The sequence below is a fragment of the Sylvia atricapilla genome, chromosome 20 (genome assembly GCF_009819655.1).
Source record: "Sylvia atricapilla isolate bSylAtr1 chromosome 20, bSylAtr1.pri, whole genome shotgun sequence".
In the NCBI taxonomy this organism is placed as follows: Eukaryota; Metazoa; Chordata; class Aves; order Passeriformes; family Sylviidae; genus Sylvia; species Sylvia atricapilla.
The window spans coordinates 3892728-3914188 of NC_089159.1; the positions used below are offsets into that span (position 1 = coordinate 3892728).

The following is a 21461-nucleotide window of genomic DNA, read 5'->3' on the forward strand; positions in this document are numbered from 1 at the left end:
TGACTCTGGTTTGTTTGGTTGGTTGTTTTTGGGGTGGGGTTTTTTTTGTATATTTTGTTGTTATTGTTTTACTTTTTTTTCTTTTCTTTTCATTTGTGGCTGATTTGGGGGATATTTGGGAGCCCATGGAGCCATACGGGAGTACATGAGGGCATTCTTCAGCCGTAAAAGGAGTTGTGCTCACCAGATTAGGATTTCTTGTGGGTTTTCAGAGGAGCCAAACTAGAAATGGAGCTGAGCTTGTGCCTGGCATGGAATGAAAAAGGCAAAATGAGTGGAGTGGCATAGTACGACTGTTGGAAATTTTCAAATTCACTCGTAGGGCACAAGAATACAAATAACAGTGCTAATTTTGACTGCATCCAGAATAGTCATCACCTTATCTCCCCCAGCTCGGGGAGAGAGAGGCTTAAATAAGCCCTGCAATAACCTCCACTAGAAATAATTGTGAAATAAATAATAATTAAATTACTTGGCTTCCTCTGGGGGGATGGCATAGGGCTTGGGGCCATGCGTTTCCATCTCTGCATCACCCAGAGCTCTGCCCATGGTGATGTTTGAAGCAGAAAATCCTGATCCAGCTGCAGGTCCTGTTTGGAAGCAAATCTGTGTTCATGGCAACATCTACCCTTGGTGCTTTTTTGCTGGGGTGTGGCCCCATATATTCCCTCCCAATGCTGTGAGCAGGACAAAGGTGGTGCACGAGGTGAGCCAAAAGCTTTGTAACCCACAGTGGGTTACAAAGAGGGACATGGGGTACCCTGGCACATGCTGGTTTTGGGAAAGGGCTATTGCTTGGCCTCCACTTTGCTGGTGCAGACTAATGTCAGAGCCAGAGGAGCACCACTGCCATGGCTGGAGGTGACCCTCAAGCCAGTCCCCCATACCAGAAATGCTGTCAAAGCAGTGAAGGCAAAAACACCCCAAATTCCCCTCCTGATGTTGTGTCAGCCCCTGGACCCCTGGGTACTATCACCTGGGACTGTGCTTGTCTTTTGAATGCATGATTCAGAAAACAGGTGTTACCCTGCCAAAAAAATCCCAAGGCTCCCTGTATCCTATGGCACAGCCCCACGTTGGGTGTTCATCCACATTTCTGGAGGCCACACTGGCCTCAGGGCCACTGACACCTTTTGGTACCCCCAGCACCTCGGGTTCGTGTTTGCTTTGGCATCAGCTAAACTATTGCTGAAGTATTTCCAGGGAGATGTGTTGTCACAGCAACTGGGGATGGAAATGGCACTTCTGAGGGGTGAGTACCACCAAAAACATCTTGTGCCGGGGCGTTGCAGCACGGGACAAGTACAGAGCTGAGCCAGCCCTGCTGGGAAGGAGCGAAGAGAGGTCAAGGACAAGTTAAAATTGGAAAGAAAACTGAACATGCTGTTTTGTAGGACCTTGCTTGCTCTCATCTGCCAATTTTTTTCCACCCTCCCCTTTTCCATTGCCAGTGGTGCAGTGTAAGCACCTCCTGCTACTGGTGAGGGCAAGGGGGCTGTGGTAGCCACAATTACTAGGAAAAGCCACCAGGTCTCAGGGGCTCTGGGCAACCTTGACCACAGCAGGTCCCCACTGAACCCACCATCATATTTTAGTTCTTGCCTCCGTGTTACCCCTCCCCATCCATGGATCTGCAGCGTGCCACACATTTTTGTGCTGAAATTCAGAGCTCCGTGCTAGACACTGCCAAGCATGAGTCTGGGTTGTGTAATGTCCTTCATCTATTATTTTTATATTTTCTTTCCCCCTATCAGTGTCTGAGAGCCTGGAAATACCTGCTAGCTTTTATACCTTCCACAGTGGTGCTTCCTTGGGTGTGGGTGGGCTCTAGCCTTATGCAGAGGTTTTCAGAACCCTCTTTGTTCTCCAGCAGTTCCTGTCTCAGCTCAAATCAAGGATGCACTTGCACTTACAAATGCCTCCCTTAAAAATACCAGATTTTTCATTTTTCTCTCAGTCCCAAGCACAGGCCAAGTGTGTTTGATGGGCAGGGGGAAGGAGTTCCTTTTGCAGCCATGCATGGACTCCTGTGCTAGCCCTGCACTACTCTGCCAGGGATACCCTTGGAGGGTCACCAGCCCTCAATGCCCTTGGCATCTGGCCCAGCTGGAGCTGCAGATGCTGGATGAGGCCAAAGCCTGGCACTGGGGACCAGTCAATGCCAGCTGACCCAGGAGAGTGGTTGGGAAATCCAGCCCTAGGTCTTTGCAATCTCGGACACAAACACGGGCTTTAGAGCCTCATTTGCTGTTTCTGCTTCCATTTTCCCCTCCCACGGGCAGTGGAGCTAGATGGGCTCATTTCCATTATCTCTACCTGGTTTTAGTGTCATAGAATCACAGAATGGTTTGGGTTGGTTTGGTCTCCTTCAAACCCCCTCCCGTGGTCAGGGACACCTTCCACTAGACCAGGTTGCTCACAGTCTCATCCAACCTGGCCTCAAACACTTCCAGTTCTACTCTCTGTGTCCCTGTGTTGTCCCACTTGGTCCTTTGTTTTCATGCTTCTCAGGTCAAGTCCAGTTCAGTGCTTTCTGTGCCCTGGGCAAACCCATCCTCAGTGCTCAGGACCTGCTGCAGATGGACTCAAGCTGCCACTGCTCCTGCAGCAGCACCTGGATCTTGTCACTCCAGGCAGAGCACCCCCAGTGCCTCCTGCCTGCTCTGCTTGGAAGCAGCCAAGAGATGCAAAAGTTATTCAGAGGGGATGGGCTCTGAGTATATTGACAGCACCATACCAGTTGGTGTCTGTGGGAACCTGAGATAAAACCACCCCCAAGGTCCCAGCTATGTGCAGGGATTGTGCAGAGGGTCATGGGACAGTCCCCAGGCCACACCCTTCGCAGCAGGCTGATAAAAATCTCTCCCTCCTAATTCTGTTTTGATTTTTCATTTGGGTGTTATGTAATGTATTTATTATCACAGCAAACAGACATCCCAACCTGGCCTCAGGACAGCCCAGTGCCTGCACCACAGCTGGAAGCATCACAGCCCCGTGATCTTAGTGTCTCTGGCCTGGGCAGGTCAATCAACAACTGAACAGCCCAAGCAGGGCACTGTCCCTCGATAACCACCTGGCAGAGGCAGGGAGGTGTGTTGGCAGCCACCTGGCACCACCATGGCACCATTGCAGGGCCACATAGGTAAGCAATGTCTGTACAAACTTAATAAATTCCCTGTGATAAAGTAATTTAGGGAGGGGTAATCCCAGTGATGGCATGGGTGTGGGAGAGGTGTGAGCCTACAAGTGTTTAGGCTGTGGTTTTTTCAAACATTTGGATGCTGTGGCCAAGTGGGTGCTCATGCTGGATATGAGCCCAGTAAAAGATTCAGGGTCTGTTGGTGTTGCAGGCTGGGGTCTTCTGCTCTCCACATCACTCCAGATGGGGTCTGGTCCCACTTGCCAGCTGCAACATGGCTCCAAGAGATTATAAAATGGCAGATGCTTATTATCTCCCAATGGAAAGTATTTTAGTTAAATCCATGCTATAATCATTTTATTGACTCCAAGTACCAGAGAGGAGGTTATAAGTGACTCTTTTACAAGTCATTTTGCTGTTAAATTTAGCTGTCCTATTTTCATTATCCCCATGGCCTTGGCAAGGGTGAGCAGCCTTCCCTAAAAGGTCTCGTTTCATACAGTAAGTTATTTGCTTCTCTCCTGACAGATATCTAAGCTTATAAGGTTTGTCTGCTCCACTCAATAGCAGTATCAGCCTTCAATCTGTATGATTAACATCAGCATTTTGTATTTGCTTTTGGCTCCTTGTCTGACAGCTTTCCATGTTGCTGAGGACTGAGGCATTGGGATCGCATCACGTCACTTGCAATGTGGGATCATCTGATTTTAATTCCCAGGCTTCGTGGTACACCCAAAAGATTCAGATAAATGTTTCAGTTGCCTTTTGCCTAATTTTCCTTATTGCCCAGCAAAGATAATTGATTTGTTCCACTTATTTCACAGTTGTCAGGTTTGCAGTATATTGAGTCAAAAGGTTAATGCGACAGTGAGCAATCGGTAAGTGAACTTGAGAGGCAGTGATGCTAAAATAAATATTCCTGAAAGGAAAGATTTATCCTAGCAGGTTAAGATTTTTCATGCTTCCAAAACTATTTCCTCCTGCAGAGAGAGCCTTTATCCCAGGCTCGGTGGCTGCAGAGAGCCAGTGTCTCCTCTGAGGCCAAGAGTGACAGTAGATGAACTGGGGCTCATGGAGCCTATCCCTGCCTGGAGTGCTGAAGCAGCTAGGTGCTGGGATTTCCAGGGAAAACTCCTCTCTTTCCCCCAGAAACACAGCTCCAAGTGCTCTGTCCTCAGGCTCAGTGCTCCCCAGCACAGAGCTCACCCCTGCAGGCCTGTGCCCTGCAGCTGCCTGTGGGAATGTGCTGAGGACACAGGGTCCTCCATCCACAGCCTCTGTGCTTTCCCCAGCAATGAGCCCACCCCCTTCAAAGCTTCCCATTGTGGCTGTTTGCCCCCAAATTTCAGTCTGACCCTTTCAAATCCAGCCCCTTTCTCAGTGATATTTGTTTAAAGTGGTGTCTGCACCACCCTTCAGAGCATCGCTCGCCGTGACCCCGGCTCGCCGGGCCCTGCTCACAGCCGGGCCATTCAGGAAATGCTGGAAATGCTTCCAAATGCACCCAGCCCAGCCCAGTGCAAGTGCTGGGAACGAGCCAAGGCCCAGCTGTCTGGCCTCACCACGGGAGGGGACCAAGCTGGGCGCCCTTCTGCTCCGTGGGTCAGCTCCAAATGGCTGAGCTGGGTTTCGGCTGCTCCCCCTTCTCTTTCCTGACCCCTCTTCTGGGGCAGTTTTTGGGAGATGGAGTAGGACACGGGCTCAGGACACATAGCCTGAGGTGGCTGCAGTGGCAGGAAAGATGATACCCCAACCCTAATTCCTAAAATCTCTCCTGGGACCCCCACAATCTCTTCCATCCCACCGTTGCCCCCAGGGATGCCTTGTGGTCTCTGCTCACCCCAAGCCCAGCCTGCAGCCCCTCTGTCCCAAGGGAAGGCCCCTGCCGGGCAAGGGAGCATCGCTGATGGGCAGATGGCTTCGTCCTGGTGGCATGTGGGCTTGGCAGCGGGGTGGCCCTGCACCCTCCCACACCCTGTCCCACCCCCAGACCATGTAGGGCACCCGCTGTTCCCAGCCCACAGCTTATAGCAAGAGGAAGCCTCATCCCTGCGCAGAGGAGGAAACCCGACAGCCCAGATGTGCACAGAGCCACGCCGATAGCATTCTTATTTTCTTTTTTTTTTTTTTTTTTCTCCTCTGCAAACAGAGGAGCTGCCGGAGCGGCGGCGGGCACGGCCCAAGCAGGGCGCAGTGAGGAGCCGTGAGGCTGCGGCACAGCCCTGGCACAGCCATGGGGCAGAAGTGCATGGACAGGGTGTCCTCCTTCCTCTTCGAGTATGACACCCCTCGCATGGTGCTGGTGAGGAACAAGAAGGTGGGACTGACCTTCCGGCTGATCCAGCTCATCGTCCTGGCGTACATCATCGGGTAAGGCTCCCCAGCACCTGCCTTCCCTAAAATTAATGCTTTGCTAGTGGGTTAAAAAGCAATGGAGAGAGAGGCTTCTAGATCCCCTGTATCCCAGTGCAGGGGGGTTATTGCTAATGGCTTCACATCCCTCTGGTTGTGGCTGCTCCCGTGCAGCCCAGTGTCCCACCGTGGCTCTTTTAGGTATCTTCTTAGTCCTCATATCCTCCCCTGAAGCTACTGCACATAGTGCAGGCTGGAGGCTCAGCCCTGCCCAGCCCTGCTCTGCACACCGAGGCCCCGTCTTCTCACTGAAGAGAATCCAAATTCTGCTCCAGCTGCTGGATGGTGGCCTGAATCTGTTGTTATTTTTATTTTCATTTATATTAAATAAGAGGCATGTGGGGCCAGTGCAGTGATTTGTGAGACCCAAGCGGCTCAAGACAGGGCCATAAATCTCCCTGTTCACCGCTCTGACGCTGCGGCCGAGACGCAGCTTGGCTCCAAAATTCCTGGTCTTATTTGCTTCTGGGAGACAGCTCCAAAAAACCAACGCGGTGCAAAGGCAACTGCTTAAAAAAGGCAGTGAGTGGAGCAGGCGAGATCAGAACTGGGTGAGGATGTGTGTCCTCAGGTGCCCCGGGGCTGCTGCTGCTCCTGCTACAGTTACTCTGTCACTGTCCCCTCAGTGTGGGATGATGCCACGGGATGTGATGGATGGTAAGCCCTTGCCTCTGCTGTGGGCTCAGCCCTAGAGGGGGACCAGCACCCTTTCATGGGGAAGGGCCCCATAGCAGGATGTTTGAAAGGAAAGGGGGTGTCTGGCCATGAATTGGAAAAAATGGGAATTTTTGGGGTGCAGAGTGTCTCATGCAAAGGAAAGGCAGTGGCTCCCAGGCCTCAGTGCAAGCAAGTCGCTGTGGTGAGCAGAGGTGCCCATCCCTCCTTTTCCACAGACTCCCTGGCAAGGGTGAAAACCTTCCCAGGGGATCAGTGTGGCACCCATAGGTTGGTCCCACCTTACTCATCAGCACTTTGGCTCCCAAGGGTAATCCTCATGCAAAACTGCAAGCAAGGTCTCAAGGATGCTCTATTGCAAAGAGTTTTGCACTGGTGTTACTGGGAGCAGCTTTTTTTTCCTAAGGACTGAGCCTGTGAAGTCCCAGGGCTCCAGCCCCAAATGTGGCTGGGGGCAGCTGGTCCTGTGGATGGGGAACTGGCACAGATGGTTGTGCAGAGCAACTAAGGAAACATGGCTTAAGGAACTTGGCTGAACTGAGGCAGGCAACCAGGAGGGAGCAGGAAGAGAACCAGCAAGAGGTGACAGCCCATGGCAGAGGGGAGGAATCTCACATGAAGATGCTGTAACTCCCAAGTTTTTCCTGGTTTGTTGGGATTGCGATCCTCTAGCAGGGGGCTGCCTATGATTGCAGCTGCCCACAGCACCACCAGCTCCTGGCATCCCCTTGGTGCTGACAGCACTGCCCCCAGTTCCCTTCTTCCCACAGCACTGCTCCCAGTTCCCTGCCCACAACACTGCCCCCAGTTTGCTGCCCTCACCAAGCCACAATGTCTGAGATTTTCTGTTCTTTGAAAGCAAATTTGGCAGCCAAATGTCTTTATTTACCATTCTCCCAGTTTTTGTCCCCCTTTCATAGCAGGCATGGGATGCTCATGGAAATGTGTGCCAATGCACGACTCTGCTAGAACGACATGGGTATCACTGGAAGGACAAGTGCCCTCAGTGCACACAAGTGGGGCCAACCCCTCTGTGAGACCCCCTGTCACCCCCGGGGGGCAGTTCTGCTTTCCTGTGATAAGGTGATAAGGTGGTATCGCTGCTGGCCAGGCGATGCTGGGTGCTTTCTGGGTTTCACTTCCTGAAATCTTGCATGCAAGGAGCTGTGGGCTGAGCCACAGGATGAGGCTGGCAAGGAAAGAGGGTTTGGTGGCTCTGCCACATCAGGGAGTAACAGCAGGGGACTTTTACAACCTGGGCAGGACTTGCTGCAGCATTTACAGCCTCATGGAAAATGGTTTTATTTGTCATGACTTTGGCTTTGCGGCAGGGGAGGTGAGGTTGCCCAGCCCTGTGTGGCCGTAGTCAGCTCTGCCAGAGGGGGATAAGGTCAGCAGCAGAGTCTGTGCTGGAGGCTGATCTAGGGCAACCTTCTGGCCCTGGTGCTGCCCAGTTCACAACCTCCTGCAGCCCTGAGGGCATTGGGGAAGATGCCCATTGTAACCAGTGTAACCCAGTATGGTCTTCTGCCTTGGAGGAGGATGCCGGAGCTGGGTGTCCCAGCTAGGGTGGCAGCAGTGCTGAATTTCTGCTCCCATTCCCAGGCACTGGAGCAGATGCCATCCCTGAGGTCCTCTTGCCCTCAGTCCCGGGATGCCAATGTGGCTAAAAGATAAAAATTTCCCTCTCCAAGAAGTCCCCACAAGGTCCACCAAACGGAAAACCTCCAGACACACCTGGGGTTCCCCATTTCCCCTCTGCCCATCAGCCAGGTGTCAGAGGCAAGGTTTACACACCAGGCTGGTGTCATAGGCTGTCCCATGGGTAGCCTGCTGCCTCTGATGCAGCCAGCGGGATCGATGCCTGTGGCAGTGGGGACAAAATCCAGATCGCTCCTTTTTTAGTGCCGAGAATGCTCCGCGCCGCCGGGAGCACTACCCGAAATGGTTGCTTGCCCATGTTTATAGTCTCCCTGAGTCAGAGTTAATCCAGCAGCAGCTTGTTTATGCTGTAGGTTAAATAGTGTCAGGAGCCTCCCCTAATGACTGTGTGATGGGCTGGGAAAGGCAGGCAGAGAGCCCTGTTCCGGCCACAGCAGTGTCACTAACCCTGCTGTTGCAGCCCTCTTGCACACAGGACCATGGCTCCACATTCCCTTTGCTGGGTGGGGAACAGTGGCTCTGGATGTGAGGCACGTCCAGACTCAGCTCTATGTTGGAGGCATTGAGTTTTGGAGAGTTCCTCTGCAGTGGATCAAGAGATCAGGAGTGTCTGGGTAGGTCATTGAGACCAGCAAGCTGCAAACTTGCTGTAGGCTTTAACCTCAAATGATCAATGGCTCCTGTGTTCCACCTGCCTTCACACACCCTCAGCCACAAAATGTGTCTCAGTCCCCAAAACACACCATCCTGGCATGGAAGTTGCATTCTGCAGCTACCACATGCCTCAAGCAAAGGGTAGGAAAGTTCAGCAACATGTCCCTTGTCCAAGAGTGACAAGTGGGAAGAAACTTGGCAAATGATTCCCCAGGTGAGAGTTGATAAAAAAAAGCCCCAGTCCACAGGTCTATGCTGAGAATTGGGCCCCAGTGGAGGAGTGCTGGTGGCCATCCAGCACTCATTGCTCATCCTGCCACCTTTTCCTGTCCAGGTGGGTGTTCCTCTACGAGAAGGGCTACCAGTCTCAGGACAGCATCGTCAGCTCAGTCTCAGTGAAGTTGAAAGGGCTGACTGTGACCAATGAGAGTGTCCTGGGTCCTCACATCTGGGATGTGGTGGACTATGTTTTCCCACCCCAGGTAAGGAGTCAGGGTGGGTGGGTTAGGAATCTCCTTTTGTCCCAGTGGCTGCATGCATTTTTCCCCATGTGCTGGGGTGCAGATGGGTCCTTGGCATAGTTTTCCGTGGGGCTAACCATGACAGGGTGTCCCTGTGGTGGAAAGATGGTTGCTCCTGCCACAAATCTCTGCCCAGGTTCTCCCTGGGGAGCATTTGGTACTTGGGACCCACTGTGACTGAGGAGGCACATTTGAGGCTGATCACAGAAGGATCAAGGTTCCTCCAGTACCTCTGGAGCAGGATCTCAGGCAGCAGCCAGGGTCCTCCACTGTCCCTGGGGCTGGTGGCACTGCAGGTCCTCACCCAGGGAGAGGCTTCTTCCAGAGGAGACTCTGTGCTGGCTGTGAGCTCGTTGGCTGTGTCTCCACAGGGGGACAACTCGTTTGTGGTGATGACCAACTTCATTGTCACTCCTGGTCAGAAACAAGGAACCTGCCCAGAGGTAAACACACCAGCTTCCTTCAGTGGGCTCAACTTCTGTAATTCACGGGATTGTGGTGGTATCACTGGGGAAAGACTTCTTCTGACATCGCGAGGTTTAGTAAAAGCCAGAGCCTGGCCCCATATTATTGTTCCTGACTCCTGTGTGCTATGTGAAAACTTATCCTGCTGAAAAACAGGCAGCATCCATTTAAGTTTTCTTCCCTTTGAAATGATCAAGCAGGGCAGACTTGAGGCTTAAATGAAAGTATCTGCCTGGAGTGAACAAATCACCCCTTTTTTCCTGCTTTATCTGGACAGCCTTGGTTGGGAAGCATGAACAAGGTTCTGGCTGCAGTAGAGCTGTCAAGAAAAATGCTGTCTGGTGAGGCAGGAGGGACAGAGGGATTGAAGCTGCAGGGTGGGATGCTAAGAGGTGGCTGCTTTCTCCAAACAGTTGCCAGATGCTGGGCTGTGCACACGGGACAGCGACTGCAGCAAAGGGAAATACAGCCGTCAGGGACAAGGTATGGCACACGGCCCTGGGGCATCAGCCCTGGTGTTTCTGGTGAGACAACGCCAAGAAAAGCTGCCTGGCTGGGGTGTCACCTCACTGGGGGACCTGCTTTGGACAGGGCTTAGGAAAAGCCTCTGACACGCTGGCTGAAGTTCCGACCTAGGCTAGTCCAGCTCTGCTCTTTTGAAAGATATCTGAGCTGCAAACAACTCAGCCAACAAAAGGTTAATCAGGACTAAGCCATTTCCCCCAGACTGTTGTCCTCTTATCAGCTCAGCATTTTCTTAGGTGTGTTTTAACAAGAAAAATCCCCAGCTGCTCCCTTGTATGGCACTGTGAAAAACCACTACCCTGAGCTGAGAGGCCACAATTAATTTCCTGTTTTAGAAAGATGCCAAAGCCCTGAGCATTTTGTGTCTTGAATGCCCTTGGCAAAGCTGAAGCCCAGCCAGATCCCATCCAACCCAGCATGAGGATGAGATTTTACATGATCTAGAGGTATAAGCAGCTGTCTCCCCCACAGGGCTCATGACTGGCAAGTGTGTACATTTCAACAGCACTGTGAAGACCTGTGAGATCTTTGGTTGGTGCCCTGTTGAAGTTGATTACCATGTTCCCAGGTAAGGAATTGTTGCCCTCTTTCCCACCCCAGCTGCACTTGGTGTGGGGCAGACCAAGCTGGGGCTCTATGGGATGTGGTCAGAGCAGCCTGCATTGTGAAAGACCAGAAAAGGAAGGGATGAGACACCAGTTTACTGGGTCTGCTTATCTCAGTTTGGATAAATTTCCACCAAATGGAGCTTTCTCTAGAGTCTTGAGAGCCAAGTGATGGACACATATCTACACTTGTGTTTTGCAGCCCAGCCCTGCTGTCAGAAGCAGAGAAATTCACCTTGTTCATCAAGAACAGTATCACCTTTCCCAAGTTCAAGGTGTCCAGGTAAGGAGAGGTTTGGGGGAATGGCTCCTGGTCAGTTCCTCCAGCTGTGTCCCTCAGAAGAAACCATGGGTTTAACTGCATGGGTGTAACTGGATGCCTAGTATAGAGGATTGCATACCTCATCAGTGATCCCAGGACTACTCTAGCTGCTGCACTGAACCCCATATTAGCTCACAGGAACTGAGACATTTCCCTCCCAAATCTGTCCCACCTCAGCCAGTACCTGTAGTTACAGGAAAGATTTCTGGAATTAACCTCTCCTGAGTTACCCTCACAAGTTACACATGAAAATATAGTTTCTCTGATTCTTCATTTTTCTTCTCTGAAGACAAAATTAAAATACCACATGGTCAGGATAAGCTTGGTGCCCCAGAGACCTCCTTAACATCACAGATCCCACCTGTTTCAGCAAAGGGTGAGGTTGGCCCCTTCCTGGCAGCGCTGGGGGAAATGCTGCTGGCTGAAGGCGCACTCATAAGAGGATTTGTGATGGCAATGACCATATATCTGATTTGGAACAGATTAACAGAAGTTATTTGTGCTGAAGACAGCAGATTCTTCTCCTTAAGCTGATCTTGTCCCCATGCTGCAGCCAAGGTTAAATGTCCTGGCAGCCAGCATGCTTAGCAGAGTCCTGAGCTGACCTCTCACTACACCCCAAGAGGTGGCTGGGAGAGGAGATCCCCACCAGCTGCAAGGAGAGGTGCCCTAAGGGAGGGCAGACTGAAGAGGACACAGAGAGGGAGCAGGTGCTGGCAGTGAGGGTGGCTGCTGTGGCAGGCACTGTGCCAAACCCAGCTGGCCTGTGGGGAAACTTCTTGCCTTTGATCACTGCTGACAATTAACTGCTGAGCATCAGCAATGGGATCAGGTTGAGCAAGGCACAAGTCTTACAAAACCATAGGCTTCACAGACGGGATGTTTTTAGGCAAAAGAGAAGAGTGGGATGGAAGGCAAGAGGTTGCCCTTTCCTTTTAACCCTTGTTGTTGGAGATAGCAAACTCCAGCTAAATGTAAAAGGTGTGGCAAACACTCACCTATCCATGAGGTGTCCCAGGTAAGAATTGTTGGTACTCAGAGCATTGCCTAGCAGAGCCCATGGACAAGCTGGCATGGGAATGGGAGAGTGACATGGACTGGGCAAGAGACTTACAGAGGTTCTTTCCCACCCAAATGATTGTGTTACTGAGAATCTTTCCCACCCTTTTCATTCACAGGCGCAATTTGGTTGAGAGCGTTACCAAGCAGTACCTGAAGAAATGCACCTATCACAAAGGCACTGATTCCTTATGTCCCGTGTTTGAACTGGGGTACATAGTGAAGGAATCGGGTCAGAATTTTACTTTCCTGGCTGTTAAGGTACTTCAATTTCAATTGCTGTTCCTTGCTGTTCATGGGAGAGGGACACTGGAAGTGCAATCATCCCCAGCTGTTGACATGATTTTCTGTTTGCTCAAGAATTCTTGAAAAAACAGAAGTGTCAGAATTATCTCATAAAGATTAAGAATCTCCTTGGACATGGCCTAATATTTACGTTTTTCTTGGAAACTCTTGAGAAGATTTGACCCACTGGCAGTAAATCCCAGGGTTCAGCTTGTTTTGATTTGAGCAGTGAATAACTAGATTTGTATGGCCAAATCCCATCTGACTGAGCTTGGACATCCCAGCTGGATGGTCAAATATTGGTCATTGCACAGTGCTAACTGCAGCCTTTCCCCAGCCTCCAAAGTGTAGTTTTGCCTGACACTCCTCAGGCTGGCGTGTGGGAGTATCTGCTATCTCTGCACTGCAAAACATCATGATAACTCCCCCAGAGACTGAATAAAATCAGAGGCTTGAATATATGAACATATATTGCATGGATTGCACCAGGTGTCCTAGAGAAGCTATGGCTGCCCCATTCCTGGCCAGGTTGGACAGGACCTGGAGAAAACTGGCCTAGTGGAAGGTGTCCCTGCCCGTGGCAGGGTTTGGAACAAGATGGTCTTTATGGTCCTTTCCAACCCAAACCATTCTAAGATTTCTGTATATTAAAGATGTAAAAATACAAGCCTCTGGAGCACAGCTATTTACAACCTGGACTGAGCTCAGGAGGGGGGAGGGACTCCTGTATTTCCTGAGCAATGTCTTGGGCATAATCAGGCAAGTGAAAGCTGTCCCATGAGGACCAGAAGGGATCTGTGGTGAGCACTGTTTCTCAGAACCGTGCCTTGGGCACATAATTCTGATCAGGAACAAGAGGGCACAAATTTATTTGTGTATCCAACACTCAGGGCAGAAACAAGAGCCTCTGCAAAGCGTTATGTATGCACCACAAAGCCAAGGCTGCTCAGAAAGGCTGAGGCAGCAGTGGCGTCCATGCATCTGGAGAGTCAGGACACCTCATGGCACTGAGACAGGACACAGATGAGGAGGGAAAGCATTTCTCTGTGTGGGCCAGGTCCAAGGAGGGGCAACCTCATGACTCTCCTCTTGCCTGCAGGGTGGAGTGGTGGGCATCACCATAGACTGGAACTGTGACCTCGACTGGCCCCTGCGGTACTGCAAACCCATCTACCAGTTCCACGGCCTTTACAATGATGACAGTAATGTTTCACCGGGCTTCAACTTCAGGTAAGGAAATACCTGTTAATTCTCCAAGTGTAAGTCAGAGGTGACAGCTTTCAGGTTCTCACTCAAGGGATGGTAGAAGGCCAGAGACTGTCCTTCAAAATACTCGCTACCTTTGCAGGTCTAGACAGCAGTACCAGTGCTCTTTTAAACAGCACGAGAAAAGTGATAACACACCCCTTTTGGGTGTGAGCTTTTGGGAAGCCCCTTGAAAGGCTGGAGATGGTGTAGGATCATCTCACGTGTTCCCACAGTCTCTATCCTCTGCTCAGTGGGACACTGTCACTTACTGCTTCCCCAAGATCTGTTGCATGAAGAACTTGGTGACATCAGATCAAACAGCATGAGCAGGAGCTGGAACTCCAACCTGCAGGCTGGAAAACTGAGGCACAGAGAGGAGAGGTGCCAACAGCCCAGCTCCTTCAGGGGGTTTAAGGGGAAGGTCAGGAGCAGGTCTGTGATAGCACATTCCCAGATCTTTGTAGAAGATCCTGATGCTGTAGGGTTGCAGGGGCTGTTAGACACCCTGGCAGACCATTAACACTCACCATCCAACTGCACAGATATGCCAAATACTACAAAGAAGATGGGATGGAAAAGAGGACACTCTACAAGGTGTTCGGGATCCGGCTCGATATTTTGGTGAATGGCAAGGTAAGGGTGGATCCTCTGGATCCCTGGGACAGCAGTGCCATATCCTTGGGAAGGTACCAGCTCTGTAACACAGCACCAGGGTCCTGTGGGATCAGGAAAACTAGTGTGAATGCTTTCCTTGGGTGCTGGCCCTCTCACAGGAACCCTTGGGAAATACTGGGGAAGGGAAGAGAGGAGGAAAACATGTTTTATAGGTCACACCTTTCAGCAGTGGCGTGATCAGTGGTTTTGTCTAAAAAACTTGGTGATGGGAGTGGGGGGACCTGTGGAAACTCAAAACCTTTTACTGATATTTCCAAAAACTGAACATTTGCTATTTTGTCTTTTTCTTCCCCCGGGAGAGAAGGCTTTCCTTACTGTGCTCTCACTGAGAATATTCAAAGTGTATACTTTTGTTTGGTTGCTTGGTTTTGGTTGGATTTTTTATATTAAAAATACAGGAAGAAAAGTAAGTTCAATTTATTTCAGCCTCCTAAAACCAACCTACAATATTTTTCTGTTTGACCAGCTCTTTCCCAGCTCCTGTTTCTCTGTGTGCTGTGGTTGTGGTTTGGGTTGCTGTGAGGCACTTTTGCCGAGCTCCACCTACAGCTAGAGCACCCTTTTTTTAAAATTTTTTTTCCCCTGGGCTGACTGTAACTTATCACCTATTTTCTCTGACTTTATCCAGGCAGGCAAATTTGACATCATTCCGACCATGACCACAATTGGCTCTGGAATTGGTATTTTTGGAGTGGTAAGTTCAGATATTTCCAGCCTCTATATGGAGACTCTCAAATTATTCTTCTTGCCTGTGACATCTGTGGGAAGTGTCCTTGAGCTGCAGTGAAATACTGGCTACTGCTCAGGGAATCAGAGGATGGGCAAAAGGAGGAAAGGATGTGCTCTCCTGCTAGATTTCTATGCTAAATAGATTCTTGCTGGTCCCTGGCTGATGTGAATTCTGCTCTATTGATGAAGAGAAGGTTGGCTCCCTTGGCAGGTCTTGGTATCCTGATAGTTTCAAGTTGTCATTGAGGGAGGGTCAGCAGGTGACTGGCAGTATTTCATGCAGGACAGAAACCCAGCATCTGATTTGCTTATGGTCATTAAAGACTTGGGCTCAGCTCAAAGGGTGTTGTGCTCTGCACTTACCTAAAGAGTGGAAATGCTTCATTTCTGTTGACTTAAATCACCCACTATTGAACACAGCACACTGTCCTAAATGGACATTTGGAGACTTCGACAACTGCCATGTTGAGGGATGAAGCAGAAGTTTGCCCTTAAATTGTGGAGCAAACTGGTAAAAACTGGAAATACACAGTAATCCAGGTGAGCTTGGAGGGCAACTCCAAACTTAACTGCACTTTGATTTAAGGCCTCTGTCCTCTGTGACCTGCTCCTGCTGCATTTTCTCCACGGACGAGACTATTACAAGCAGAAGAAATTTAAATATGCAGAACCGGAGCCTGTAAGTAACAGCGAGTGCCTGCCCTGCAGAGGCTCTTGCGGGGGTGTGTGTGAATGTGTGCATGAGTAATGATGCTGTAACACAAACATCCACCCTGAGGGGCAACCAGGCGCCTTCCTGAGCCCTTGGGACTGTTGGAGACTGGGATCCATGAATCTTCTCTCCAAAATTACTGTGCTGTTCTGCGTGACTCATTGTTAATAACTTTATTCTCTCTCTTTAACCCCGGATATTCCAATATCTGGTCACACTTGCATTGCTTTAAGGGAAGCAGGGGCATATATGTGCTTTAGCAAACTAGAAAATGTGTCTTTTTCTGCTCTTTGAGAATATTTCCACGACCATAGAATGTTTCATGGCCTTCAGAAGGACACAAAAACAGTTCCCCTCAAATTCATCTGAAGATATGCATATGCACTGGGGGTTAGGAGTTGCTGCCCCATCATATTTTCCCTGGCATTAGAAAGGAGCAGGTCTGTAAAAAAATCTTTGTTTTCTCTCATTTAACCCCCAGTCGAAGTCACATAAGAAGGAAAAGGAGACAGACAACACACAGTGAGAGGTGAGTGGTGTTTCCCCAGCCCTGCTAGCATGAATCTGGCAGGAATGAAGGCTATAGGTCTTGGGGTTATCCCTTGGGATAGGATAGGCCTTTGGGAAGGCAGGAGGGTTTCAGGGAAGGCAGCAGGGCTCCAGGGAGGCATGGAGGAGACCTGAGCTGTGGGCTGTAGTGCCTAATGTAGGGTCAGCATTTCCCAGCATAAGAAATTGCATGGGGCAGCAGCATTTGCAGGATGTGGGACTGAAATTGCATCTTTGATGGCAGCATCTCTTGAAGAAGGGCACTGGGGGGCAAGACACCAGAAATCACTGTGCACCTCTCTCTCGGCAGAATCCACACTGACTGACACACCTGCACCCCTCTTCCTCCTCCTCTTCTCCTAAAACTCAATCGACATCCCATCACCTCCCCAAGAGGCCACCCCCAAGACCAGCAGAAGCAGCGTCCAGCCCCAGCTCATGGGAAGGTGGTGCCCTGCAGCCAGGGCAGGAGTTGGCTGCACACAGCCTCTAGTGGGACATGCCAGGATGCTGTGGATGGGTCAGACTAGAGGGATCTGCCAGCCCTACTGCAGGGCACTGGGTCTGCTGCCTTTGCCCTTCAGAAGGGCTCACACTGCACCCTGCCTGGTGTGCCAGGGCCGTGCCAGGTCACTTGCACCTGAAGAGCCTGGGGAGAGCATAGCTGCCTCTTCTGCCTCAGAAGCACCGTTGGACAGCTCCAAATTGAGAAGAGGAGGGAAAGAGAGCTGGCAGGAACCATGCCCAGCTCCTCTGCCTGGGAGAAAAATGGTTATTTTGTAAGGATGTATTATATTAAAAAAAATAAATAAACTTTTAGTTTTTCTACTACATCCCTTTGTGGTGCCTACGCTTGCCCCAGAGCATGGTGTTTGCAGTGGCTTCTGAAGGGTTTATGCATACAAAGTAATCCCATCCGTGATGATTCCTTCAGAAACTGCCCTCCCGTGCAGGGCTCCTGGGCCTCCTGCCACGAGCAGGGGCTGTTATATCAGAGTTGTCACTTGGGTTTCCTCTTCAGACAGGCTGGCTGGCAGAGAGCACTGGCACACTGCCAGCCATGGCAATCCGCTGGCCTGTGCCAGCTCTGCCTCCACTGCCCACGCTAGTAGTCAGTGTTTGCTGGTCAGAAAGACTTTCTCAGCAGCAGCCTCCCAAACCAGCTCTTTGCATCCAGGAACTAAACTCCTCTGTGCTAGGAGATTTGCACTACTCATCACGTGCAGCTGCACATCACGGTTTGTGCTCAAACCCCACACCCCTGCAAGGAGACCCTGCCCTGTGCTGCTGGCCCTATTCCATTCTCCAGGACATATCAACACCGATTTTCTGCGTAGTCCCTCTCTGAACGTCTTCTTTTACCTCCCCAGGGAAAATTTTGCTTTGGTTGCTTTGAAAGTGGATCCCAATGGTCATGGAAAAGTCAGTGGAAAAGCTATAGAGCTGTAATGCTGCCAGGGCTTGCAGGATCAGTGCTCCAGGCTCTCAGGGACACAAGAATGAGTGCCATAAACAGATGCAGGTGATATTTGGTCATAAGCTCAACAAATATTTCAAGCCCTACCTTGAAGCCATATGTTCCCCAGGGGGAGATCCTTTGCTCTCATTAGGATGCCTCAGCTTTCACAGGCAGGGTGGGGTTTTGTCAGGTTATCTATTCATGGTTAACTTTTTCACCCTTTCCTGTGTTGCCGTCCTGTGTCAGAAGTGCCAGGCTCTTATCCTTAGGAAGCAGAGAGGGTAAAAGGGAAAGCGTCCTGGTCTCTGGAGAAGTCGGTGCCTGTTCAGGGAGGGCTGGGGGAATTCCTACGCCCCGGGGTTTCTCCTGCAGCGTCCATCGAAGCCCAAGCAGGTCCCATGTGGCGCCACGGTGCAGCTCCCCAGCAAGCTGCCACCAGCAGAGGGGACTGCGAGACCATTTCACAGAGACTGGGGAAAATCCGGTTTCCAGAGACAGCGAAGCGAGTGTGCTCAGGTAAGCTTTCGCACCCACTTACACCGGGTCAATCTCCGGTCAAAACTTAAAATAACAAATGCAAGGCTGAAGGTAGAGCTGTGTGATGTTTCTGCCTGCTTAATATTTCAAGCTGCTTGTAATGCAAAGTCCCTATTCTTTTTTAAGAAGAATTAAAAGGTAGAATATGAAATCAGGAAAAATGCAATTTGTAAATTATCTCCTCTAGTTACTATTCTAAACTTCTGAGCTGGGATCTCTAAAAGTCCCAATGCTGCTTTAAAAATCATGGAAGGATTTATTTTTCATCCCTTTAACTTGTTTTGTTTAAATGCACAATCTTTGGGGATCCTTTTCTTTGCTTTTCATTCGGAGCAAATTTTCATTCAAACCAGCAGAATGAGATATTGCCATTTTAATTCTTTCCCCTAAACAAGCTTCTCCTCAAAGCCAGGGGCCCCAGGCCTGTGGTTTCCAGGTGGGTACCAGAGTGATGGCTGTTGGGAGGACACTGAGCAAGTGTCAGATTTTAACATACACTGCTCCCCTCTGTGGTAAGAAAAGGCAGGAAAAGCCCATGGCACTTGTTTCAGGCCCTCTTTTGCCAGAGAGGCTGGAGCTGCTCAGGGATCAGAGACCTAGGAGGAAGGGCTGCTCTGTTCAGCCTCATAAGGAATCTTCCTTGGCACAGATGCTCTGCTTTAGCCTTGCAGCTCCCAGCACCTTCCCAGTGCCTTCTGTTTGTCAAAACTCACACAAGGTTACTGAATGCAGGAAAGGACACAACAGTTAAAAGCTAGAGCCTCACGAATGGAAATGCTGACAGTTGAAGACACCTGGTGTTGCAAGTCCCAGTGGAAAAGTGTGGGTGACCAGCAAGGACCATATTCCTGTCCTCTTGGTCTGATGTGATCTGGCTCTGAGGATCAGGGGAGAATTTAGTGTTCTTAGACAGAAGAATTTCTTTGTGTTGTGGCCAGAAAACAGCTGCATTTGAAGTAGTTATGATGTGGCCAGTGTGTCCTGCTGCTCTCTGACCTCTGAGCAGCAAGATGAAGTGTTACAGAATCCCAAAGGGATTTGGTCATTGTGTCAAGACCCCTTTAATGAGAGTGTGTTGTGTTGCTTCCCATTCATGCTGTGGACAGTTAAGGGTTGGGTTGTTTGTGGGGTTTTTTTAACTTCTTGTTTGCATTTTGGTTTTTACACAGTAACTAGCTAATAGAAAAGGAACTTTCAGCAATTCAAACACTGTCCCAGAAAATACACAAGAAAGCATGTATGTTATCCAGCTAATCCCTAATCTATACAATCAGCAGTAACAAGCCCTTGTATGTGATGGTGTCAGTGCTCCAAACATCTGACAGAGGACTCTTGCCTTGATCATGGATGTTAGATGACATAAGCAAGCAATGAATGCAGTGTGACTATTCTCATTTTATAGAAACTGAAACCAAGATACAAGCAAATAATTTTGGACATGGATTTAAATGTAGTGAGAATTTTCTGCTTCTGACCAGTTTTTGTTATTTGTAAAGTCTATATCTTTTCACTCCCTCAGGCAGAGTTATTTTGAAGAAAATCAAGTAGCACAGATATTCCAGAAGAGCAATTACAGAAAAACTTATTTGGCAATAATTATGCTGGTTAGTGATTCTGCAGAGATGAGGAATTATATTTCAATCTCTGCAGAGATGGCAACATTTAATCATTATGTTTGTGCTCAATTCCCAGCACAATGAGGCCCTGATTTCCACCTGGTGCTTCCAGACACTGTAACAAGGCAAATTAAAATGAGTAACACCCAAGAAGTAGATAACTCCTTTCCTGTACAACCTCTTCTGTCTTTAAGCCCACTCATTCTTTCTCTGGCACAGAAGACTCCCTGTTATTTTTAACCCAGTCCTCCATTTAGGACATTCTTGGATTTTTCCCTAAAAAAAGCACCTGTCTTTCTGGTTACACTATTTCCCTTTCTCTTTTGTTGTGGGGGCAGGTTTTCAGTTGGACCAATCCTCTAGCTGACACACAGTGAAGGACTGGCAGGAACATGCATATCCTCCCAGCTCTGAAGAATGCTTTTATTTCCTTCTGTCCCACAGCTGGGCATTCTCAGGCCAGACTGTGCTGGGTGGCAAAAGGAGCTTCTTGGCCATTGGAGCACTTGACATCTGCAGCTCAGCCTGCACTCACTCTCCTGGGGACAGTGCGGTTGTTACAGCCCATTTTCACTGCTGCCAGCCCTGTGGCATTAATTATGCCACACTCTAATCTTTGGCTGTCTTTGGTGAAGTGCTCTCTCCTTCTGTTGTTTCTAATTGCTTTATTACCATATTTTTGAAAGCGTAAAATTCAAAAGTGTCCAAATGGGTTCTGAATAAAGCGACAGCCTGGTCACCTGATGGGCTCTTCAGCAGGGGTGGATCAGTTCCAGTTAACAGGGCTCTGCCTACCAGTACCATGCATGGATCCTGCTCAGCTTTATGGCACCACTAAAAGATTTCCTAAAAAAAAAAAGAAGATGGCTTTGAATCTTTTTTTTTTACCTAAATGTACTAGTGGCATGCCTGGGGTTATGTAAATTCTCCCCCTCATGACTGTAACTCAAGAACAGGTTAAATAAACACATTGCCGGTCCTTGCACCCCAAAATTGTGCAAAATCAGTTACCGACCAACCACACACAATCATTATTGGACAGAAATATCAATGTCTTATTTTAACTTTGTTATAGCCATTGTGGTCCAAGCATCAGAGAGACATTGTCTGTGACTCTCTCTCCACTGGCCACAACTGCTCTGCAGTATAATCACCTGTGTATGACAAAAAGGGGAGCTGAGGCATATGATTTGTTTTGAGTGGTTTTGTTTTCTGGAAGAAACAGCAGGTTCTGACTTAGCTGAGCGAACCAGGTTATTTCATTAAGTCAAGTAATCACGGTCTTTGCCAGAGCTGATAATTTCAAACCTTGATATTGTTGCTAAACTATGCTTCAGACATCATTGGTGATTTAAACTGCCTGGTGCTAAAGGAGGCAGATCTTTAGGGAGCAAATATCAGCACTTTCCAAACAGCCAGCACTTTCTCAAAGCCAAATGAATCAGTCCAAATCACTTCTGAAACCCTTGCAAAACCTCCTCAGCAGTAATTAAGGCAAGAGGAACAGGAGGCTGAAAGGTTCACTCATTGCTAAGGAGAAGCTGAGTGGGCCCTGCATGAGCAAGACCCTGCTTGATTGAATTGAAAGCCTTTGTGAAACAGGTCGTTGTTT

General features: G+C 49.5%; 1 protein-coding gene across 3 annotated transcripts; it reads left to right on the top strand.

Moving 5' to 3' along the window:
- The first annotated feature begins 5204 nt into the window (after positions 1–5204).
- P2RX1 (purinergic receptor P2X 1) lies at positions 5205–17068 on the top strand. Of its 3 annotated transcripts, none has more exons than XM_066333185.1 (13): positions 5205–5509; positions 8877–9024; positions 9435–9506; positions 9942–10011; positions 10525–10621; positions 10861–10941; positions 12159–12300; positions 13424–13554; positions 14115–14205; positions 14876–14941; positions 15563–15655; positions 16170–16217; positions 16548–17068. In XM_066333185.1, the coding sequence occupies exons 1-12, from the start codon at positions 5373–5375 to the stop codon at positions 16212–16214; spliced, it is 1173 nt and encodes a 390-aa protein (XP_066189282.1). In that variant the 5' UTR covers positions 5205–5372; the 3' UTR covers positions 16215–16217; positions 16548–17068. The 3 variants fall into 3 exon arrangements, with proteins under 3 accessions (XP_066189282.1, XP_066189284.1, XP_066189283.1); XM_066333187.1 differs by having other exon boundaries at positions 16856–17068; XM_066333186.1 differs by having other exon boundaries at positions 16170–16216; positions 16544–17068.
- Positions 17069–21461: the final 4393 nt, after the last annotated feature.